The sequence below is a fragment of the Cottoperca gobio genome, chromosome 11, assembly GCF_900634415.1.
Source record: "Cottoperca gobio chromosome 11, fCotGob3.1, whole genome shotgun sequence".
In the NCBI taxonomy this organism is placed as follows: domain Eukaryota; kingdom Metazoa; phylum Chordata; class Actinopteri; order Perciformes; family Bovichtidae; genus Cottoperca; species Cottoperca gobio.
The window spans coordinates 4567462-4587863 of NC_041365.1; the positions used below are offsets into that span (position 1 = coordinate 4567462).

Consider the following 20402-nt stretch of genomic DNA (forward strand, 5'->3'; position numbering starts at 1 on the left):
GGTTGTAATTGAGGTCTGCGTAAACTTTTGGTTGGTTTGTTTTATACTCTGCCCTTTTTCCTATTCTGGGAAGCAGCTTCTCTCTCTTCATCCTCTCTTTACCCCTTCTTCCTCTCTCTCTTGTTGCTACTCTGATGTCCCCACACTCCACATCAATAGATTTCATTAGCGTCTGGAGGATCTTGCAGGGTCGGACACATGCAGCGGGAAGCCACACATCATGTGGAGTGTGGGGAAGTGCCGTGTATGTATGTATGTGTATGTGTGCAAGTGAGTAGGGGTACCACAGCACTCTTTTTTTTCTAATCATCTCGTCGTTTTCTAATGATAGGTCTCGTACCACAGCTACTGGGTGTGGCGCCCGAGAAAGCCATAAAGCTCACAGTAAGTCACTGCGTTAGAAAGCGTAGAGGACACACACACATTCACACAGAGAGATGTCTCCAGGAGATTCTTTCATTGCTTCGGTCTTTCGGATGGATTTTATAATATGTGATACTACACATAACGGACGAACAGTTACCCACAGTACAGTGTGATACACATGTTTCTACATTTAGAGCTCCTACGTTGTGTATTAACTGTACATTCATATCATGTTTCCACCGTACCAGCTTTACAAAGCCTGATATTGTCAAATGTGTGTTTCCAGGTGAATGACTTTGTGCGAGGAAAGACCCGACAGAAAGACGGCACAGTCCCGCTGGCAGCTGAGATCCTGGCCGGTGGATGTGTAAGTCTCAAGTCATTTCATACTAATGAGAACATATTTGCTTGTTTGCAAGTAAAGTGAAGAACTAGCGGTGCATCCAACAGTCAATACTGCCAATGTGAGACTTTTTAGTATGTCCAAAATAACCCTGATATTCAATAAACTAACCATGAAATGACACATTAAGTAGATTATACATATTAGAAATCAGTCATTTTGTCACCTGCCAGTGTTCAGGTTCGCCTGCCGTTTGCATTATCTAATAGCTGAAGACTGCAGAGGTTCCTCATGCTCGCTGTCAGGTGTGGCAGATGCCGGTAGAAATGACACGGTTATTACAGCTCAGTGTGTCCGCAAAGATGCACACACGTGTATGTTGAACGATGGTTCACATATTGAGTATATGTTATAGACACATTACAGGGGAGTGGTAACAACCTGGACAGAGTTTAAGTGAGTGTTACATTCGGACGCATTTCTTTCATCACATCAACCTTTGAAAGATAGAAGTGAAAAAGGGAAAACAAAGCCTCGATGTTTTCAATGTTGCTCTCAGTATTTATTAAAGACAGGGTTTTATATTTGAAAGTTCACCATACTTGACATAGACTCTTCTGTGAGTGTGGCGTCTGCTTTTATCAGCAGTGCTGAGAATTGTTCTTAATCAAGTGAGAAGTGTGTAATCACACCGACACAGGCGCACGTCTTCACCGAGGTTCCTCTCAGTTCCTCACTCAAGAGTCTCTGAGAAACCCAAAGCTCTCAAAGTACGAATATGGCCACAGATACGTAGCATGTTTGCAACGGTGTGCGAGTACTTTCAGTTTTCATCTTCTTTTCCATAAAAGCCCAAACATGGAGCCTCTCTCTCATCCTCTTCATCCTACAGGCTCTTCAAAGTGCACTGTGCTGAAATGATGCGGCACAGTACACAGACAGTGTATACAGTACTAAGGCAGCAAACATCTCTTAACTATGTTTACGGGTTTTCTGAGTGCCGCCCCTCTGACAGTTGAGAAGACAGACATGGACCTGTTTGGAGTCCAGAAGTCGCTGTTTGTTGATGGAACATGTAGAGATCGCACATGAAAGAGCAAATGTGCATACTGTACACGCTCGCAGGAGTGTACGCATGTATGACGAACAGAAAAGCATACAGGTGCACGGACACAACACACACACACACACACACACACACACACACACACACACACACACACACACACACACAGGGAGGAGATAAAGATTGACAGCGGCTGCTACCTGAGAACCCTACCAGTCTGTTACCTGCTCCCCTCCCATCATAGGTTTTGATCACTGAGCTGTCACAGTCTACCCCCAATGCACACACACACACACACACACACACACACACACACACACACACACACACACACACACACGCACACACAGGCTGGCAGCTTTAGCCTGAGCAAATGAAAGAAGGTCTTTCACTCAACCCTCTTTTGATGCTGATCACTAAAGCAAAGTATTTCAGGATACACAAGTCATTATGGGTTTAGCTCCACTCAGGCACATTCAATCGACCTTATTAGTTCAAGGAATATGTTTTAAGAAATGCTTTAGCACGGTACATTTGCTGTAAAGCGATTTTGTTTTGTGACAAAGACACAAATAAAGTGTAGCGACCACAGGAAAGGAAATATACTGGAGCAATGTTCTGCACTGTACTGGGTGTGAAAAGTAGTGGTTGCCTGTTTTTATACAACCCATATGGATTCAGAAGCAGAACAATAACAGATGCATACGGAGAGGAGAGGATAAATGTAGAGGAGAAGAGTGTGGATGGATGGATTTTTCCTCTTTTCCTCAGTGAGCCGTCGTGACAGCTCCTTTCATCCTGGCTGAGGCCCCGGTGTTAGTGCTGGCACTGCACTCTGCCTGCCACTTTATCTTACACACACACAATCACACACACACATAGACGTCGAACCCTCCTGAACCCTGTTTTAGCGAGGCTCCAGCCGCAGCACATGAAATCTGTTTATATCATTTGGTAGCTGTGAAAGTGTTGGTTTGGACCACAGTGTCAGTCCACAGTCTATAAAGCAAAAGACGAGAGAACAGGGGAATAGTGACGTTACACGTGCTGTGTCCTAAACTTATCTCATCTTTACGTCCTCCATTATCAATGCGCTTTTATCTGCACCTCATCTTTTCTTGCCTTTCTTATTCCTTTTTAAATCACTTCACCCCAAAATAAAAATACACATTTCTCCTCTTACCTGTAGAGCTATGTATCAATCTCGACTGTTCTGGTGTCAGTTGCAGTGCGTTGGAGATATCGGCTGCAGAGATGTCCGCCTTCCAAAAAAAATACATTTGAAAAACTCAGCAGTAATGTCTCTCTTCTAAAATAATGACCCGGCTACTCAAGGTACTCCACAGACCTTGTTGTGAGCAGTTTCATGTAGGAACTATTTTCTACATCCGCCGACGAGTGAGCACGAGCCTCTCTTCCATCAGTAGACGCGCGCTTCCTTCTGCGCATCGATATGATTGGCAGGGTGTTGTTAGGTCGGGTAATAGTTCCTACAAGAGGAAAAATATGTAAATCTTTGATTTTGGCGTAAACTGTCCCTTTAAACATGCTGTCCTCCTCTCACCTAGCCTTCCCTCTCCTCCTGCTCCCCCCTTCTTCCCCTCTCTAAACCCGTGGCTCAGCACCATTAAGCTGCAGCGCTAGGTTGCCAGTTTCTAATGATTATTTGGTAAGAATGGCATGCCTCGTTGACTGAGCTGGCTGGATGCTTATCTGGCAGTTACTGGCCTGCATTTTAGGACTTAAATTACACACAATACTTAGTGGGTCATTGCTGAGAGGGGGAATGGGGGTAAGCCTGAGAGTCAAAATACAGTAATACTTTGTGTTCATTGTGAATGTAGCACAGTTTGCATGGCTGCTTTAAGTCTTTGTAATGAGTTTCTTATTCAGGCCCGATGTGATTTATGAAAACGTTATCAGAGCATCTAATGCACACACACACACACACACACACACACACACACGCACACACACCAAGAGCTGCACACGTAGCGTGCAGGGTGTTGAGTACAAATGAATTGTTATTTATGGAGAGCGGCTGATGCAGTGAGTTGTTGCCGTGTGTGTTTGTGTTGAGGGGGGGTTATTCAAACTTTACTAAGCTCTTGGTATTCTCTCTGCAGCAGCAGCACACACACACACACGCACACACACAGCCAGGAGCTGCGATGCGTGCATAAGGTGCTGACGTCCCAGGTTTCTAAGGATCACCTTGCCTTGTAATTACCTGGGAATCATCAGAGAGCCGCCGACGCTGTCACTCCATAATCACAACCCTCAACCTCTCTGCCTCAACCTCGACCTTCCCTCACTTCTCTTGTTTGGACTACTTCTCTCTCTTGTTTCTGTCTCACCGTCTTTTCTCTCTCTCATTAGCTCACTCTGTTTATTTGTCTGATCCTCTATTCGTCTCTCTCTCTCTCTCTCTCTCTCTCTCTCTCTCTCTCTCTCTTCTCTCTCTCTCTCTCTCTCTCTCTCTCTCTCTCTCTCTCTCTCTCTCTCTCTCTCGTCCCGGATGCCGAAAAGTTTTTGAGTTTATTTTCCTCAGTTGAGTAGGAACGTGGGATGGTGAAGTGCTCAGAAAGCGCTGCACTGTCACTCCTTTTATCTCATGTTGTCAGGTCTAATTGTCAGCTCGTCTCTCTGAACAATGTTGTTGTTTACTCTCCTTGATAAACAACATCTCCATCTCCTCCATCTCCAGTCTCATTAGTATCCAATTGAAGCAGCCAACACTGCTCGGGGGCCGGAGCCAACAGCCTCTTGATGCTCGACGCTATTAGCCAGCATGTACTCAACAAGGTTATTTCTATAAAACAAGTCATAAAGAGTTAGTTGTGAGATGGAGCAGCTTTAGAGCGGCAGCCCTCCTGCTATTCACAGCCGCTCATTGGGTCTGGAAGGGAAGCTGTATCCCACTGTACTCTGTGTTATTTAAAAAAGCGGCCGCACACACCTTCAATGAGACTATTGTGATCTCTGTCTCTCCCTCCTCCCTCTCTTCTCATAGGCAATATATGGGAACACTTAAAACGGAGGGAAATAGAGCAAAACAAAATGTCCATGTTGCAGATCTGGAGCTTGATGCTTTCCCGTAAAGCACGAGGCGACAAGCACAATCCATCATTCATAACAGAACGGACTGAAGGAGGGGGGAGAGAAAGAGAGAAACAACAACAAACAGGCCTATTTAAGACAGAAATGGCTCCATGGCAACCAATTGCTATCTAATTGCGATGTGCCGCCCTTTTGCGTGTGGCTACCGTAACCACTGGCAACCGTAGCGAGAGAGAGACAATATTAGAGAAGATGAGAGAGATCGTTTGAGAGGAGGTCAAAGCAAGAAAAGGGAGACAGAGGATACTGGAAAAGACATTCAGAGGAAGAGAGAGACAATTAAAGATGGAGGACGCAGAAGCCCACTTATAGTCGCTCGATGTAAATGTTCAAACGGTGTAAACATTTCTCAGTATCAAGAAGCATTCTGGAAATGCCCTCATGTTCCCTGACTAGACACAGTTAACCATTTGTCTCGCCACAACTCCACCACTGCACCTACCTCTTATACTTAAAAAGCCCTGCCGACCTGAAGCTCAGAGACCAGTCTGAACGTGCCTCAGCGGTGTTGCCCTCACAAGTACAGGTTTGGAGAATGGTGTGAAGTGAGAGGTTATAGAGAAGAAGAGAAGTCAGAGTCCCCGCAGGCCCTGTGTGATGAAGACAAACAGCTGACAGACTCCACTGCATCAGCCGCATTTCCCGGTACTCTCCTCCTCTCCACATGTTTGTCTCGCAGCTGGTTGCTGAGGCGGCACTATTGTTAAGTTGCATCTCAAGCGAGAGAACAGTTACATTTTCCATCGCGTGATTGTGTTGGAAAAAAGAAAAACGTTTTTATTCAATCAGTACGTTGAAATGAACACTTGAAATCTCCCTTTAAACACAGTGTGCGCTGAGATTGGTTGTTATTTGGCTGCAGCCAGTATATTAAAGTCATGTTTAACTTAAGTATCCAATCCGTGCATGTCCTCTTGTAGTTTCTTTCATTGATTTGTCTTTTCGTCTATCAGGCCGGCGGCTCCCAGGTGATCTTCACCAACCCTCTGGAGATTGTAAAGATCCGTCTGCAGGTGGCAGGAGAGATCACCACGGGGCCGAGGGTCAGCGCCCTGTCCGTCATCAGGGACCTCGGCTTCTTTGGACTTTACAAGGTGAGGAACATGGTTGGGGTCAGAGGTGCACGTATATTGCACGTATGAGCACACGTCTTTATTCAACTTCCCTTTTCAGCCCTGTTACAGTATTTTAATGCGATCTGTAAATATATAAAGCACACAAGAAAAGAGGGTTTCAGGGTTTAAGGATATTAGACATCGACTACTTTGATGACATAACGTAAAACTGAAACTCACATTTATCTGTAATTGAGCGCTGCAGTCGCGGAGGAAGCCCCACGCCATATGTTACGTAACGCTCGATTCAAGTAAGATTTGTTGTGACTAGATTAATTAGCCGTCCAGTATCCGTTCTATTGTATTTTCATCAGTCTCACAACTTCAGCGCAATCCATTATTTCTTATCGCTGTTATGACTAAATCATATGTGATTTTTTCTATGAACTATTATACAATTATACATTAGTTCACCCCACATCAGCCGCCATTTAAATCAACAATTTCATATGGTCTTCTGTTCAGGAACAAGAAAAGACACAATTTATGCTAAAAGCTGTATTTAACCTTAATTGCCATAATTGGCATTTTTCAATGGCACAGGGGTAAAAATTACAGTGCACCGTATTAGAGTTGTGTGATATTATGCAGCCAACACATTGTCAAGCAAGTGAAAGATTATAGAGTCATAAGGGGCTAATATAGAAATGCTGTTGTGTTGGTGTGTTTTATAATTATTGTTCTTATAAATATCATGACTTCTAACGTCCGTCTGTTTGCACCAGTGCGGCGCACGCACACCCGTTAGACATGAGAGCTGTAGGAAGCAATGAACCAGCTGTGGCTAACGCTAGCAGCTTAACCGGCGAGACGAGGACATTAGCCCTCAGCGTAAAACGGAGCATGTCTAATTAAATTACTTAAATAAGTCCTAATGGAGCTCGACAGGGGACGTTCTGCTTCAGCACAATCAGCTGTGGAAATGTCACTCTCATACCTGTGGTTGGATTAATCTGCAAGTAAGATGATGGCACGCGTGTCGTCAAATTCTAAGTAGTAAACTATTTGTTTCAATGATCTAGCCTTATTTAGTTTATAGTATGCTGATTATTCACTACACTACACTAGGGCTGCAAGTAACTTTTATTTTCATGATGAATTAAGAGATTTATCTAAGATGAAGTCTTTAAATGTCTTGTTTAGTCAAAACCCAAAGATATTCATTTTGATATGATGAATCAACAATAACATTTCTGTCGATCTACTAATGGATTAGTGGACTAATCCTCGCCGCTCTACACCGGACCTCATCACTGTGAGTCTCCCAGGTGTGTTGGTGTGCTTTTCTTTCTGCGGATGTGACCACCTGTCAGCTCAGACAACTTCCACGTAAACCTTTTGGTTCTTTTAACAAGGCTGTAACAAAGTGTGCAGCCTCCTCTTGTCTGCGTCTACCTGCCTCTTGTTCCTGTGTTTGTGTGGTTGTGCACTCACTCCTAGTATATTTATGACTATGTTGAAGTGTGTGTGTGTGTGTGTGTGTGTGTGTGTGTGTGTGTCTGTGTGTGTGTGTCCACATAGCTACACTCTGCTCAATGCTGCATCACGCAGTGTGTGCATGCTTGTGCACATACTTCATTGTGTTTGTCTCCTGGTCAATGCATAGAGAGGAGACAAAGTGCATTGAGAAAGCAGTGGCGGTGTTGGCGGCGGTGTTGGTGGTGGTGGAGGGGAGGCGGGGAGGAGACGAGCTCCAGCCTGCAAGCCCCAGACGGGCTGGCTCCGGAGGGGCTGCACCCAGGCACAGAGCTGCCTTTGTCAGGGTAATTATCCTGACGCTCACCCTCCGCTGGTGGAGCTACCGGTTGGTACTGTAGGGTGGCTAACGCACCAGCGCCACCATTCATCACTGGGGGAAAGTTGTCAGTGTAGGAATATTGACTCATGTTTACGGACATATTTTATCTGTTTTTTTGTGTGCAGGAGGACATCAGGGGCATTTTGCATATTCTTACTAACTAAATAAAAGACTATAAAATAAAATAATTCAATACACTCACTCTCTGAGCTGCCGCTCTGCCAGTGCATTACCCAACGCAACAGCATTACCCTGATATTAAGGCTTCTAGTCCCAGTCCCTGTGACGCTGCCTGTCTGCCCTGCCTCGATAGAATCTCCCAGCTTTCAGCAGCCGCTTGGGCCCCAGCCAGCCAGCAGGAGGGCCAGACAGACAAGAAGTGCCAGAGGAAAGAGAGGGAAAGAGATAGACCAGGTATCTGCCAAACCTCTCTCTGTTTGTGTGTGTGTGTGTGTGTGTGTGTGTGTAGGAACCAAAGGATTATCCCACAGGAGTTAAATGAAGCCTGTCCAAAACAGGGAGACCCTGCCCAGCTCTTTAAACTCATTCTGTTGACTGTAGTTGCTGTATCAAGAAGGTGGCAGCGGGCCAACAGGCTTGAAATACAGCAGGAAACTCAATAGGCCTGATGATATAGTGTGTTTACAGTGGCAGACAAGGAGTCATCTTCGTCAGCCAGTCTGTCTTTCTCTGCTTTTCTTCTCCCTTTTTCTGTCAGCTTTGCTTTCGGAGCTGCCTCCCTCACCTGCTGCCGAGGACACAGATCGTTTGCATATGGAGAGACATGATTTGTTTGGCATGTTGTGGTCAATATTTCACTCTGCCATTAGAGTTCCAGGAGTCTTTTGGAAGTACTTTCGTTGGCGTGAACATCAGTTGATGCTTGAATATCTGCTTTGTGAACAGACAGTTGTTACATTTGTGGTTTTAAAAAAGCAAAACAAACCATCCATCTTCAGAGACCCGAGCCCCATCACTCTTTCTCTGCTCTCATTTCTGTGTATGCTCGTCTTTCCCTTAATACATATGAACTTAAAGATCTCCTTTTCCCTCTGACTGTCTTTCTCTAGGGTTCCAAGGCCTGTTTCCTGCGGGACATCCCCTTCTCAGCCATCTACTTCCCCTGCTACGCCCACCTCAAGGCTCACTTCACTGAGGAGGACGGAAGGATAGGGCCAGCCAAGATGCTCTTTGCTGGAGCGCTGGCAGGTAAGATACTTCAGCCTTTATACTTCAACAGAAGAAAGTAGAGAAGCAGTATCAAGTTTAAGACGCTAATGCCAGTTTTAAGTTTCCAGATAACAGTTTTTTGCAAATATTTCAGCTGAGGGATCCTGGACTAAATATCAAAAGCACCTATGTGTGCTTTCTGGACACACTGAACACACTGTGTATGCACACAAGAGTAAGAAGAGATGAAAGTTGTAATCTGCTGCCAATTTTCTCCCCTGTAAATAGGTAAATAAATGAATATTCATTCAGTCTGTTTTGTGATTTGGTAGTGTACATCATCTGGTGCTGTGGATCGCTGTGCTATGTGCATCCCACAAAGTTTACTTTTAAACAATACAAAGGTTTTAAACTAGACCACCAACAGAAACGTTTACTAAAATCTCAGACTTTCTAACTTGCTGTGATTGTGTCACTGTACACATTTCTAGACATTTCTGTCCGTCTGCCAGGTGCAAAGAACCCCCCATGTCTTGTAAAACATTTGACCGTTCATAATGTGCCCAGTCCCTGAAGCAACGTGTAGAGCGCTGAAGTTTATGAAAATCTTTGGTCGGGTCCAGTTTTCTTTTAACAAAGTGTGAGAGCAGGTCTCACTCTGCTCTCGCCTCAGACCTCCACAGGTCTGCAGCAACAGTAGCACAGCTCCGAAGTTTGGAAGCCAGGCAGCCTCTGACCGCAGGCTCCATGGCGGTAGCTGCTAATTAGAGCGCTGCTCAGCGATTGGGGACCGGGGGGGGGGGGGGTTTGGAGCTCTGCAGCAGGGAAGCGCCTCAGACGCCTGCCAACCGAACTTTCCAATCCTAATACATGTGACGCACACACACACACACACACACACACACACACACACACACACACACACATGAAGGCAAGCGCACAGAACATGCTTGTGCATACTTTATGCATGTTCACCCTGAAAGAATGCAGAATCCTGTCTGTCGTCGTCACAAAGAGGCCAAGAACACCAACATCCACCGATGTTATCCTCTGCATGAAATTATGAGTCTAAATATTGGTTTTATCCCTAAAGTAAACACGAACAAGAGACCAGCATTTCCCAGCCAAGTTAAAAGGCTTTTAGAGCATTTGCATAAAAGACTTCATATTTGTTCTGAATCCTCGGAGATGTGTCAGCGGCGCTCTCTTTTTGACGCAGAGGCACAGCACAACATGGAAAAATCATAACTCCTGCTTCCCTCCTCCATTTTTACTCTGGGGTTTTTTCACCACAAGAGTGGCAGCCACGGCCCACAGACTCCGAGCTGAAACGAGTCTCATGATTTCTTAATTTTTTTTCGTTACGTCGACACATTTATCATCCCTCTTTCGCGTGTATTTATCAGCGGTTACAGCATTCTGGCAATTAGTGTTTTACAGTCGGCACAGGAAATTGAATTACACGCTCAGTTTGCACAGCATTATTTAGCGAGGCATTCCTCTGGTCTGGGAAGAACATAGTGTCGGCCATCTCCACCTCGCTCTGGATGTGACAAACGGTTATGGAGGAAACGTTGGCCGTATTCACTTTGAGGTGTAAGCAATATCTTTGTCGTTGCACAGAGTGGAAACTATTTTGACTACTTTTCAAGCAAAACATTGCAATGCACTGACTCCACCTTCACACATCTGACTGCCTTCATATCACAATAAATGTACCCTGTGGAGCACTAGTCTCACAATAAGGCAGCAGTGCACCAACACAGGCACAGAGGAAGAAGACTGCCAGCTCGGTATTACTTTTACTCTATTTCTCTGGAGGTCTCTTTCGTTATGTTGGGGAGTTCTTTGTCTGAATCGAGAACAGAAGGTGGTGCGATATGGCGTACATATTGTAAAGCCATAATGGGCTATATGAATAAATCAAACCTCATATTCACAAAACAATCCATTTATTAAGAAAGAGAAATAATCCGTCTGTAATGAAAAGAAAGCTTTCAGCCCCGTAGACATTATCTCGGGACAAAACTTTTAAGACTTAAATAAGGTGCCAACATAATATCCCTTTGCCACATTATAAATACTGTATACTTGATATTATATGAGTTCCCACTGTGCCATTATTCTGCTATTACCTCTCCTCTTTCCTCTCCTCTCCTTCCTCTCTCTCTTTCCTCTCCTCCTCTTTCCTCTCCTCTCCTCTCTCCTCTTTTCTCTCCTCTCTCCTTCTCTTTCCTCTCCTCCTCTCTTCCTCTTTCCTCTCTTCCTCTCCTCTCCTTCTCTTTCCTCTCCTCTCTCCTTCTCTTTCCTCTCCTCTCTCCTCCTCTTTCCTCTCCTCTCTCCTTCTCTTTCCTCTCCTCTCCTCTCTCCTCTTTCCCCTCCTCTCTCCCCTCCTCTCTCCTCCTCTTTCCTCTCCTTCTCTTTCCTCTCCTCCTCTCCTCTCCTCTCTCCTCTCCTCTCTCCTCCTCTTTCCTCTCCTCCTCTTTCCTCTCTTCCTCTCCTCTCTCCTCCTCTTTCCTCTCTTCCTCTCCTCTCTCCTCCTCTTTCTCTCTTTCCTCTCCTCTCTCCTCCTCTTCCTCTCCTCCTCCTCTTTCCTCTCCTCATCTTCTCTCCTCTCTCCTCCTTTTTCCTCTCCTCCTCTCTTCCTCTCCTCTCTCCTCCTCTTTCCTCTCCTCCTCTTTTCTCTTTCCTCTTCTCTCTCCTCCTCTTTCCTCTCCTCCTCTCTTTCCTCTCCTCTCTCCTCCTCTTTCCTCTCCTCCTCTCCTCCTCTTTCCTCTCCTCCTCTTTCCTCTCCTCCTCTTTCCCTCTTCTCTCTCCTCCTCTTTCCTCTCCTCCTCTCTTTCCTCTCCTCTCTCCTCCTCTTTCCTCTCCTCCTCTCCTCCTCTTCTCTCCTCCTCTTTTCTCTTTCCTCTTCTCTCTCCTCCTTTTTCCTCTTCTCTCTTCCTCTCCTATCTCCACCTCTTTCCTCTCCTCCTCTCCTCTCTCTTCCTCTCCTCTCTTCCTCTCCTCTCTCCTCCTCTTTCCTCTCCTCCTCTCTTGCTCTCTTCCTCTCCAATCTCCTCCTCTTTTCTCTTTCCTCTCCTCCTCCCCTCAGCTCAGTGCAGGTGGTCAGTCTCCACCGGGTGCCAGTCTGCTACCTAATGCCGAGTTGATTAATCTCGCTGAATAGCTCGTTTGGCCGTTCCAAAAACCAAGAAGTCAGAATAAATCGTCAAGAGGGCAGTTGATGGTAATGACCGAGCCATCAATGATTGAGCCCATTCATGGCTGAAGTGGCTCTAGTGGGGGCTTTGCAGTCCTTCCCTTCAGTCAGCCAGTCACTTTCACCAGCACACGGGGCACAGTGTGCATTGCTCTCATTACCGTCCATTGTGTGACCCCGTTCAAAAGGCTGTACGGAAAGTGGAAGAGGGAGGAAAGGAAGAAAAAAGGTAGAGATTAAATAATGGCCTCGCCGGTGGTATGGATTAGTTGATGGTGAAGTGATAGGAACTGGCCCTTACTTTTGTATAGTGTATGTGTGCAGCAAACTTGCGGCAAGATGGTCAAGATCCAAGATGACGTGTTTTAAAAGAGCGAACAAAGGGCGCTGAAACCAATCTATGAGATGCAGTTAGGATGAGATGCAAGATTCATTTTGATGGCTGCTTGCTACAAATCATCTCATTTGTTATGGGCTGATTTGAAAAGTGCTGCTCTATTTAGAGTCAAACACATCCGACACATCAAACAGCCCTTGAATTATTTTCCCCAGGCATGCCGGCGGCCTCTCTGGTGACCCCAGCTGACGTGATCAAGACCAGGCTACAGGTGGCGGCACGTGCCGGTCAGACCACCTACAGCGGCCTGGTGGACTGTTTCTGGAAGATTCTCAGAGAAGAGGGACCCCGGGCTTTCTGGAAAGGAGCTGGAGGTTAGTTCGCTGAGGACAACATCTAATGATGGAAGTTTTTAAGCTTTTTTATTTATAACCAAAACCAAAATGGAAAAGATTTTCCATCTTGATTTGCTAGATTGTTATAAATATACAGAAATAGCATTAACTTTTTTATTTTGATATAAATAGTCCCCCTCACTTCTGTAACCATACCTTCATTATACATGTGTGTAGATAAGCAAACATCTACATTTAAATAAAACACATTCTACATCCCTGCAGCTCGTGTGTGCAGATCCTCGCCTCAGTTTGGAGTGACGCTGGTGACCTACGAACTCCTGCAGCGCTGGTTCTACGTCGACTTTGGAGGACAGTAAGTCTCATCCTCTCTCACTAACCCTCCCGACAAGCTTCATTTCCATTTTTACTTTGATATTAAATTGGGTTTTGTAATGACAAAGACCATGCGCTTGCAGAACAATGGGCTTGATTTCGACACACAGTAGCTGCTCTTTTGGACGCGAAAGAAATGCCACAAGATCCAAAAAATAATTGACGTGCACATTAGCTCGCAGACTGAAGCTCTCACCCGAAGCTCTGGATGTGACAATTTTCTCAAACTGGAGAGTTTTGTGCCGTACTGTGATCAGGGCGGGCTGTACCTATTTGACTTGCACATGTACTCTCCCCACTTCTGGGATTGAAACAAGCTCATTTTCCTCCTCAAAATAGGGTCACTCAGGAATAATTCACTCATCTCCTAACGTTAAAAAGGTCCAGTGGGGGAGAGAGGTGGTGAACCTCTCGCAGTGACGAAGAAAGGGCTTCTTTTAATACACAGCTGTGATGCACATGCATGTATGTCACTCGATGGTTCGTGGCGTTCACATGTAGCGCCCTCTCCTCCCGAACACTCGCAGTGGAACAAAATCTACTGCAGATCCAATGAACATTTTGGTGTGGGTTTTTGGGCGAGTTGATCTGCGCTCCTTTGCTTGTCCGTGTTGGCAGCCAATCACAAAGCTCGACGTGAAATCGGCGAGGGATTTTGAATTTGTTTCCGCTGTTCATCCACTTTTGATTTTCTATTAAGATGTTTTATTTCTGTGGGCGAGCAGTGTTTAAAATATGATAATATTAATTCAAGATTAAGAAAATGATAATAAAACGCTCACTTTCTCCCCTGTTTGGTTAAAATACATCTTGCAAACTGTTTATGTTGTTCAACATTTCCACTTTAACTCCACCACTCCTCACCTTCTGCCTCCTCTCCCTCTTCCCCCTCTCTCTCTCTCTCTAGAAAGAGAGATATTCTCTCTCTAAGCTCATATCTATCTCTCTCTATATATATGGGTTTCGAAACGTTCTCTAAATGGTGGAACTCTATCTATCTATATATTAGTCTTATTATACATCTCACGCTAGAGAGAGGGGCACACAGAATGTAGAGATAGCGCGCTCTATCGGATATAGGCCGGAGAAAGGAGGAGGGGAGAGAGAGAGAGGTGAGGTGGCAGGAGAGAGCGAGAGGATAAGAGAGAAAGAGAGGCGAGAAGAAAGAGAAGAAAACCAGCGGAGATTGAAAGATCTGTAGATAGCATAGCGTGATAGAGCGAGTAGAACTATAGAGAAAAGAGATGAGAGAGAGCATAGAGGATAGATGTTGAATAGGTATCTATCTAGAATAGATATATAATGGGAACAAAAGCTAGAGAGAGAGAGGAGAGTAGCAGGCGAAAGAGAGAAGAGAGAGAGAGATAGATGAGGATAGAGAGAGAAAAGAGATATGATATATGTGTGAAGAGTACTATCTATATCGAGCATAGATAGTATAGAGATATTCTTACGATATGATCAAGCGATCATATCAATATATAGATGAGGAGGTGAAATAGATGAGAGATATATCTGAAATATGCGCGCTAGGTGGACTTAGAGTATAGGTATTGTGTGTGGCATGCTAGTATGTATCATACAGATTATCAGTTCGATATCTATCATACTATGTGGTGCATCTCTCTATGCAATAGTATAAGAGATATGTGTGAGACTTATAGATATCGCTCACATAGACCTCTCGGAGGACCTCTATCTCTTAGATCTATCATCTTATCTATGTGCATATATCTCCTAGCGACCTCGCTACTTAGATTTCTATATATATATAGGTTGTGAATTGTGGCGCACTATCAGTCACTCTCTAAAGAGAGGGAAGAGAGAGAGCGAGAGGAGAGTACGAGGTCTCTCTTGTTGATTCTTTGGTTTGAACGAGACTCAATAGACGGGGGGGCAGAGGACAATCGAAGACAGCAGACGAGCACGAGAGAGGAGGTGGTGGACGGAGATCATGAGCGAGACAAGAGATAGAGAGGTGCCGATAGAATGACGAGCGCTAGCGAGGCTGGAAGAAGGAGGTAGAGAGAGACAAGCCGATCCTATCAGGTGTTGGTCGATGGAAGAGAGGCGGAGAGACAAGAGGAGGAGCAGGAGACTCTTCTCTCTTCTATATTGGGTGTTTGTGTACTTATCTCTACATCCATCTCGCTCGTCCCACTCTGCGCCAAACCCCGGGAAACTACGCCCGCCGCGGTGCCCGCGACGGGGGACGAGATGGGAGAGAGCGAGAGAGAAGAGAGAGAGAGAGAGAGCGACGGGCGAAGAGAGAGGAGGAGGCGAAGCGAGCAAGGAGAGAGGCGATAGGATGGGCCGTGGAGAAATATGAAGAGACAGCGGAACAAGAAAGAACACAAAGGAGGCAGAGCGAGAAAGAATAAGACGGGCCCCCTTCCCTTCTCTTGTATGCCCTCTTCCGGGCCTTAAACTTTCACGATTTCTTCTCCTCCCGTCTCCCTCGCTCTCGTCTCTCTCTGTTGTGGTGGACAGCACGAGACGCCAGGAGGAGAAGGGCGAGGCGAGGGAGTACGAGACAGCGCGAGGAAGAACAGGGCGCGGACAAAGACAAAAGAGCGATCGAACCGGAGAGAGACTTAGAGCGAGAGCGATCACGGGCCGACAATAGACCGGTATCGAGCTATAGCTCAGAACGGAAACGAAACTACGCTAGGGGCGCGAGCCAGCGGGAGAGCGACGAGGAGCGGCAGAGGCCGAAAAGACGACACAAAAGCATGCGCGAGTGGAGCAAGCGAAGAGAGAGATAGCACGCATCCGAGAGAGAGCAAGGACGAAGTGACGAAAGTGGAAGGGAGAGGAGAGAGAGCGAGATGTAAGAGAGAGGCCTGACGAGAAGGGGAGAGAGCCAGAGATAGCGAACGCTATATAGCGAGAGAGAAGAGAGAGAGAGACGAGCCGGGTTGGGCCGCCTCTCTCTCGGGGGCTCGAGGGGGGATATCGAGGCCAGAGCGAACGCGAGAGTAGTACAGAGCGCCCAAGCACGAGCGAGCACGTGAGCGCGAAAGCGCGAGCGCGCTCAAATACGACCGCCAGTCGCGCGCGCACGCGTCGCTACTTCCTCATGACGGGTATCGTCGAAAGATATATCTCTCTCTCTCTCTCTCTCGCTCTCGCTCGTCTCTCTCTCCCTCTCTCTCTCTCACTTCCTCCTCCCGTCTCTCTCTCTCTCTCTCTCTCTCTCCACACCACAGAAAGCCGGCTGGCTCAGAGCCCACCCCAAAGTCTCGGATCAGCCTGCCGGCGCCCAACCCCGACCACATCGGAGGCTTCAGGTTGGCCGTGGCCACGTTCGCTGGCATCGAGAACAAGTTTGGACTCCATCTCCCACGCTACACGGTGGCGACGGCGGCGGCCCCCCTCCGATGTGAGCGCCCCCTGAACCTCCACGGTTAGCGGCGTAAATGTAAAGTCATTGTAGGATTTTAAGTTAGCTCTTCTTATAATCATATATATGTATATTATATACTTGTTTTAACCTTGATTGACTTTGTATAGAGCTGAATTATAATGTGGTTTTGTATTATTCACACAGGCAGCAGAAGTTTAAACACTTATTATTATTATTTCTATCAAACACTACAAACGGTAGAGTTGCAGATTGTTTCAGTGTCTTCTTTTTTTGTTGCTTTATAACCAAAGTAATTCCTCACACGATCATATAGCTGGGCTAAGAAAGACTTCTGTACATATGAGAAATCCAGAGACATATTTTCATATCTATACTGCTGTTTTGGTCGTGTGCTCATTTGATCATATGCATCCACAGGATTGGTCACAACATTCAGAATGTTCACAATGTTTGGTTTCAGGTCTAAATGTATGCAGATGTGTAAATATCTGAGAGACAGCTGGCACCGACTGCAGGTCTGTAGTGTGTCGGGACGTATTTTAACTTGTACAGTACAGAGAATGTAGGAGTTACATGTGGTGTGTAATAACCGTGCCTTACTGTGCGTTATGGCGGCAACATGTGTACCGAGAGTAAAGAGAAACTTATGTTAGTAAACTGAATGTATGCTGGAGTTTTTATTTTCAAAAAGCAAGACAACAGTTCATCAGCTATGCTTTAATAGTAAACACAGCATGTTTTACAGCCAGCACTCTGCAGTACGATTCACCTCTTGATAATTAACAATTCATTAAAGAATATACAGTTGTTGCCTGTACCAGACTGGATTGAGTGTCTGACAGACACCGACATAAAGCAGCCACAGAGCCCCACGTGTGGAAACGTCACCATAATAACTCCATGTTTACGCATCTGGAATATTTCAGGAATGTGTCGCATGCAGGCATAATAGAGAGAAAAGAAGCACAACAAAGTGAACATGACATTTTGTAAACAATACATGACTAGTCTATGGACCCGGCTTCATTTTTACAGAAGTGCAAAGCGTTGTCACAGTACACATATCTTCTTAAGGCTATAAGTCTGACACTTTGTATATACTGGAGGCTCACGGGTTGCAAGCAACAAATCACCTTAAGTTATTAAAGAAAGAAAGAAAGAAAGAAAGGCAAACAAATCAGTAGAGGTCAACAGTTTGTCCGTTTACAGGCGAGTAAATGCAACAGAACCGCAGGAGGAACATGTACATACAGGTGAAGAAACTAAACTAAACTGATTGAGACGCACGCACATGCTACAGTGACACCGATTAAAAGCACACCAGAGGGCTGAACTACGAAGCAAGTCAGACAGAGCCGGGCTTTCTCAACAAAACCTAAAACCCCCGATCAGAGATGACGGCGGTTATCAACTGTCTTTGTTCTTCATCGGGCTCTGTGCGACTTCCCATAAAACTGGATGTTTGTTGCATCGTTTGAGTCTTATATCCGCACGAAACGCACCGATCATGACGCCTACTTCAGAGGAAGAGGACAGGTTGGACATGGGATAAGCTTTATTTATTTTTTATTACCGCATCAATGTTGCTGCAATTAAGGCAAACGAGGAATACTGGCAGAAAATTACTAATCATGTCAAATTGTGAGTTAATATATTTGACTCTAAATGCCAACTGTTTGTTTCTACAGCTCTTAAGCTTCATTACATTCAAGAATTGCATTTGGGTCTTTTATTTAAAGTCAAAGTGAAATACATTTTATTGTTTGAATATGAGTGATCACTACTAACAGACTAAACTGAATGTAGATGCTTTGCCTTCATTCTTTTAGTGTATGGATGATTTGCTGTTTGACAGGGTTGAGATGACCTGAAACTAACTGCAGGGGGGTCAGCGGCACCAGACTGATGACTTGTCTCTGAACGCATTCGCCCTCATGTTCCCATAAGGCTCCAGTGACGAGCATGTGGCTGCAATCTACTGCATATATTACACTAAGAACTCCTATGAGGGAATTATACTGCATTGCAGGAAGATGTCATTCTGATTAATGATGTAAGTGAATTATTAATGTATGCTACCTGCGATTTTACAGAAGGCTTCTTTTATAGACAGTGTGGAACACTACAAACACATTCAGTAGTTAAGTGAGGGCCAGAACAAGCTGTATATGGTGCATTCAGTGTTCTTGCTCACATTTGTCTGTATCAACGAATGCATGTAGGTGTCTTCTTCCAGTGGCATTACTAATGTGCGGCTCATATCATATCCCCACAGCTGAGAATCTGCCGCTCACAGAGAGTATCTTGAGGAAAAGCCAGCGGATATATAAACCTCTGAAGAGAACGTCTGACACACAGGTCAACAGGAGTTGATTAGGGAAAGGGTGGCGCTTCTTTTTTTGTTTGTTGTCAATTTCAATCCAAAACTTTAAACTTAAGCTCCTCCGGGGCAGGTGAAGTTACCATGGCGAGGTAAGCCAGGTTAAAAGAGAGCCACCTTCGTGACATTGAACCTTCTGGCTTCAGCCTCAGCGTACCTCGCTCACCCACTAATCTCGCTTCGTAGTACACCCTCCGCTCTCTGGTTTCTTCCTCTTTGGTTTGGAGTCCTGTTCTACGACGGCAGCTCCATAGGCCCCTCCTCCTCGCCGTCCGCCCGGTTAGCGCGAATCTCCATCAGCGTTCGAGCGAAGCGAGACCAGTCATCGGTGTGCGTCACTGACAGCTGTGGCGAACATCAAAGAAACACAGGTAACATTGGGCGCATGGTGCGTTAGGACTTGTTACAAAACATATTAAATGTGAGGCATCAACACATTTAGATTTTTATTCTTGATGCCATACGGGGACAATGATGGATGTTCAGCTGCGGTTCTTTTTCAGGAAAAGTTGATCAACTGTTACTTTGACCGGCCTCGGGGGACAGACAGTGTGATCTGCAAACAGGTGAATTAGTTGCTCTAAGAATCTAAATGTTAAACGCCATTATGGGACCACAAATCATACGACTTCCTGTGCTCCTCCATCAGCGGCTCCCGAAATTGACACTCGGTCATCAAAACTGTGGGAACCTTTGCGCGAGAGGAAAAGGCAGAGAATCCCCTGAATGATCCTCTGGGGACAATGCATGTCTGTCAAAGAGTTGTTGAGACATTTCAGTCTGCTGCACGGCGACACGTTGTGTAGTTACACTGACCATAGAGTAATACCGGATGTCAAACTGAATGTTCTTTAAGTGTTTAGCTTTGGAGCCGTGCACTGTGGGAGTCAGAATGAGTGGGACAGAAGCCGCGGCTGCCACCCAAGCTGTCTGTAACCGCTTTGCATGGCCAGGCTGTAATTAAACAGGAACCAGGAGGAGGGAGGCAGCCATTTTGAACCCCCCCCCCAACCCCCCACAGAGCCGGGCCGGCAGCAGCAGGGGGCTCTGCCAGAACATCATGTATATTGCCTGAGTGACTTCGGAGTTAGCAGAATTTTAACAGACTCCAAGAAGTGTGTCAAAGAAACACTGGGAGATTTAGTGTCGGGCTTTAAAAAGCTGCAGCTTCAGAACATTGTCATGTCACGCTGCAGCGTTGAGCCACTAACCCCGATCAGCTGGAGTTTCTTTTCCCATGGCAGCCATCTGAAAGACTTTTGTTATAATGTAGACTTTCCATACAGTCGGGCTGTAACTATGCACTATTTTCATTATTGATTAATCTGCTGATTACTTCCTGGATGAAAGATTAATGTTTTGGTCTATAAAATGTCCAAAACCCAAAGATTCAAAATATCAAAATGT

At 45.6% G+C, this 20402-nt stretch overlaps 2 protein-coding genes across 11 annotated transcripts in view; one reads left to right on the forward strand and one right to left on the reverse strand.

The window, feature by feature from the left end:
- The window catches only part of slc25a13 (solute carrier family 25 member 13), a 45969-nt gene extending 28503 nt beyond the window's left edge, over window positions 1–17466 (forward strand). The window contains 7 exon segments of the mRNA XM_029443053.1: window positions 332–384; window positions 653–733; window positions 5849–5989; window positions 8879–9017; window positions 12733–12891; window positions 13138–13228; window positions 16458–17466. Coding sequence (XP_029298913.1) covers window positions 332–384; window positions 653–733; window positions 5849–5989; window positions 8879–9017; window positions 12733–12891; window positions 13138–13228; window positions 16458–16659 — 866 coding nt within the window. The 3' untranslated portion in view covers window positions 16660–17466.
- Window positions 17467–18359: 893 nt separating this feature from the next.
- Window positions 18360–20402, reverse strand: part of dync1i1a (dynein cytoplasmic 1 intermediate chain 1a) — a 49813-nt gene continuing 47770 nt past the window's right edge. For all 10 annotated transcript variants that reach the window (XM_029443055.1, XM_029443054.1, XM_029443056.1 and 7 more), the window contains one exon: window positions 18360–19340. In XM_029443055.1, the coding sequence (XP_029298915.1) occupies window positions 19230–19340 (111 nt within the window). In that variant the 3' untranslated portion in view covers window positions 18360–19229. The remainder of the gene's footprint in view (window positions 19341–20402) is intronic.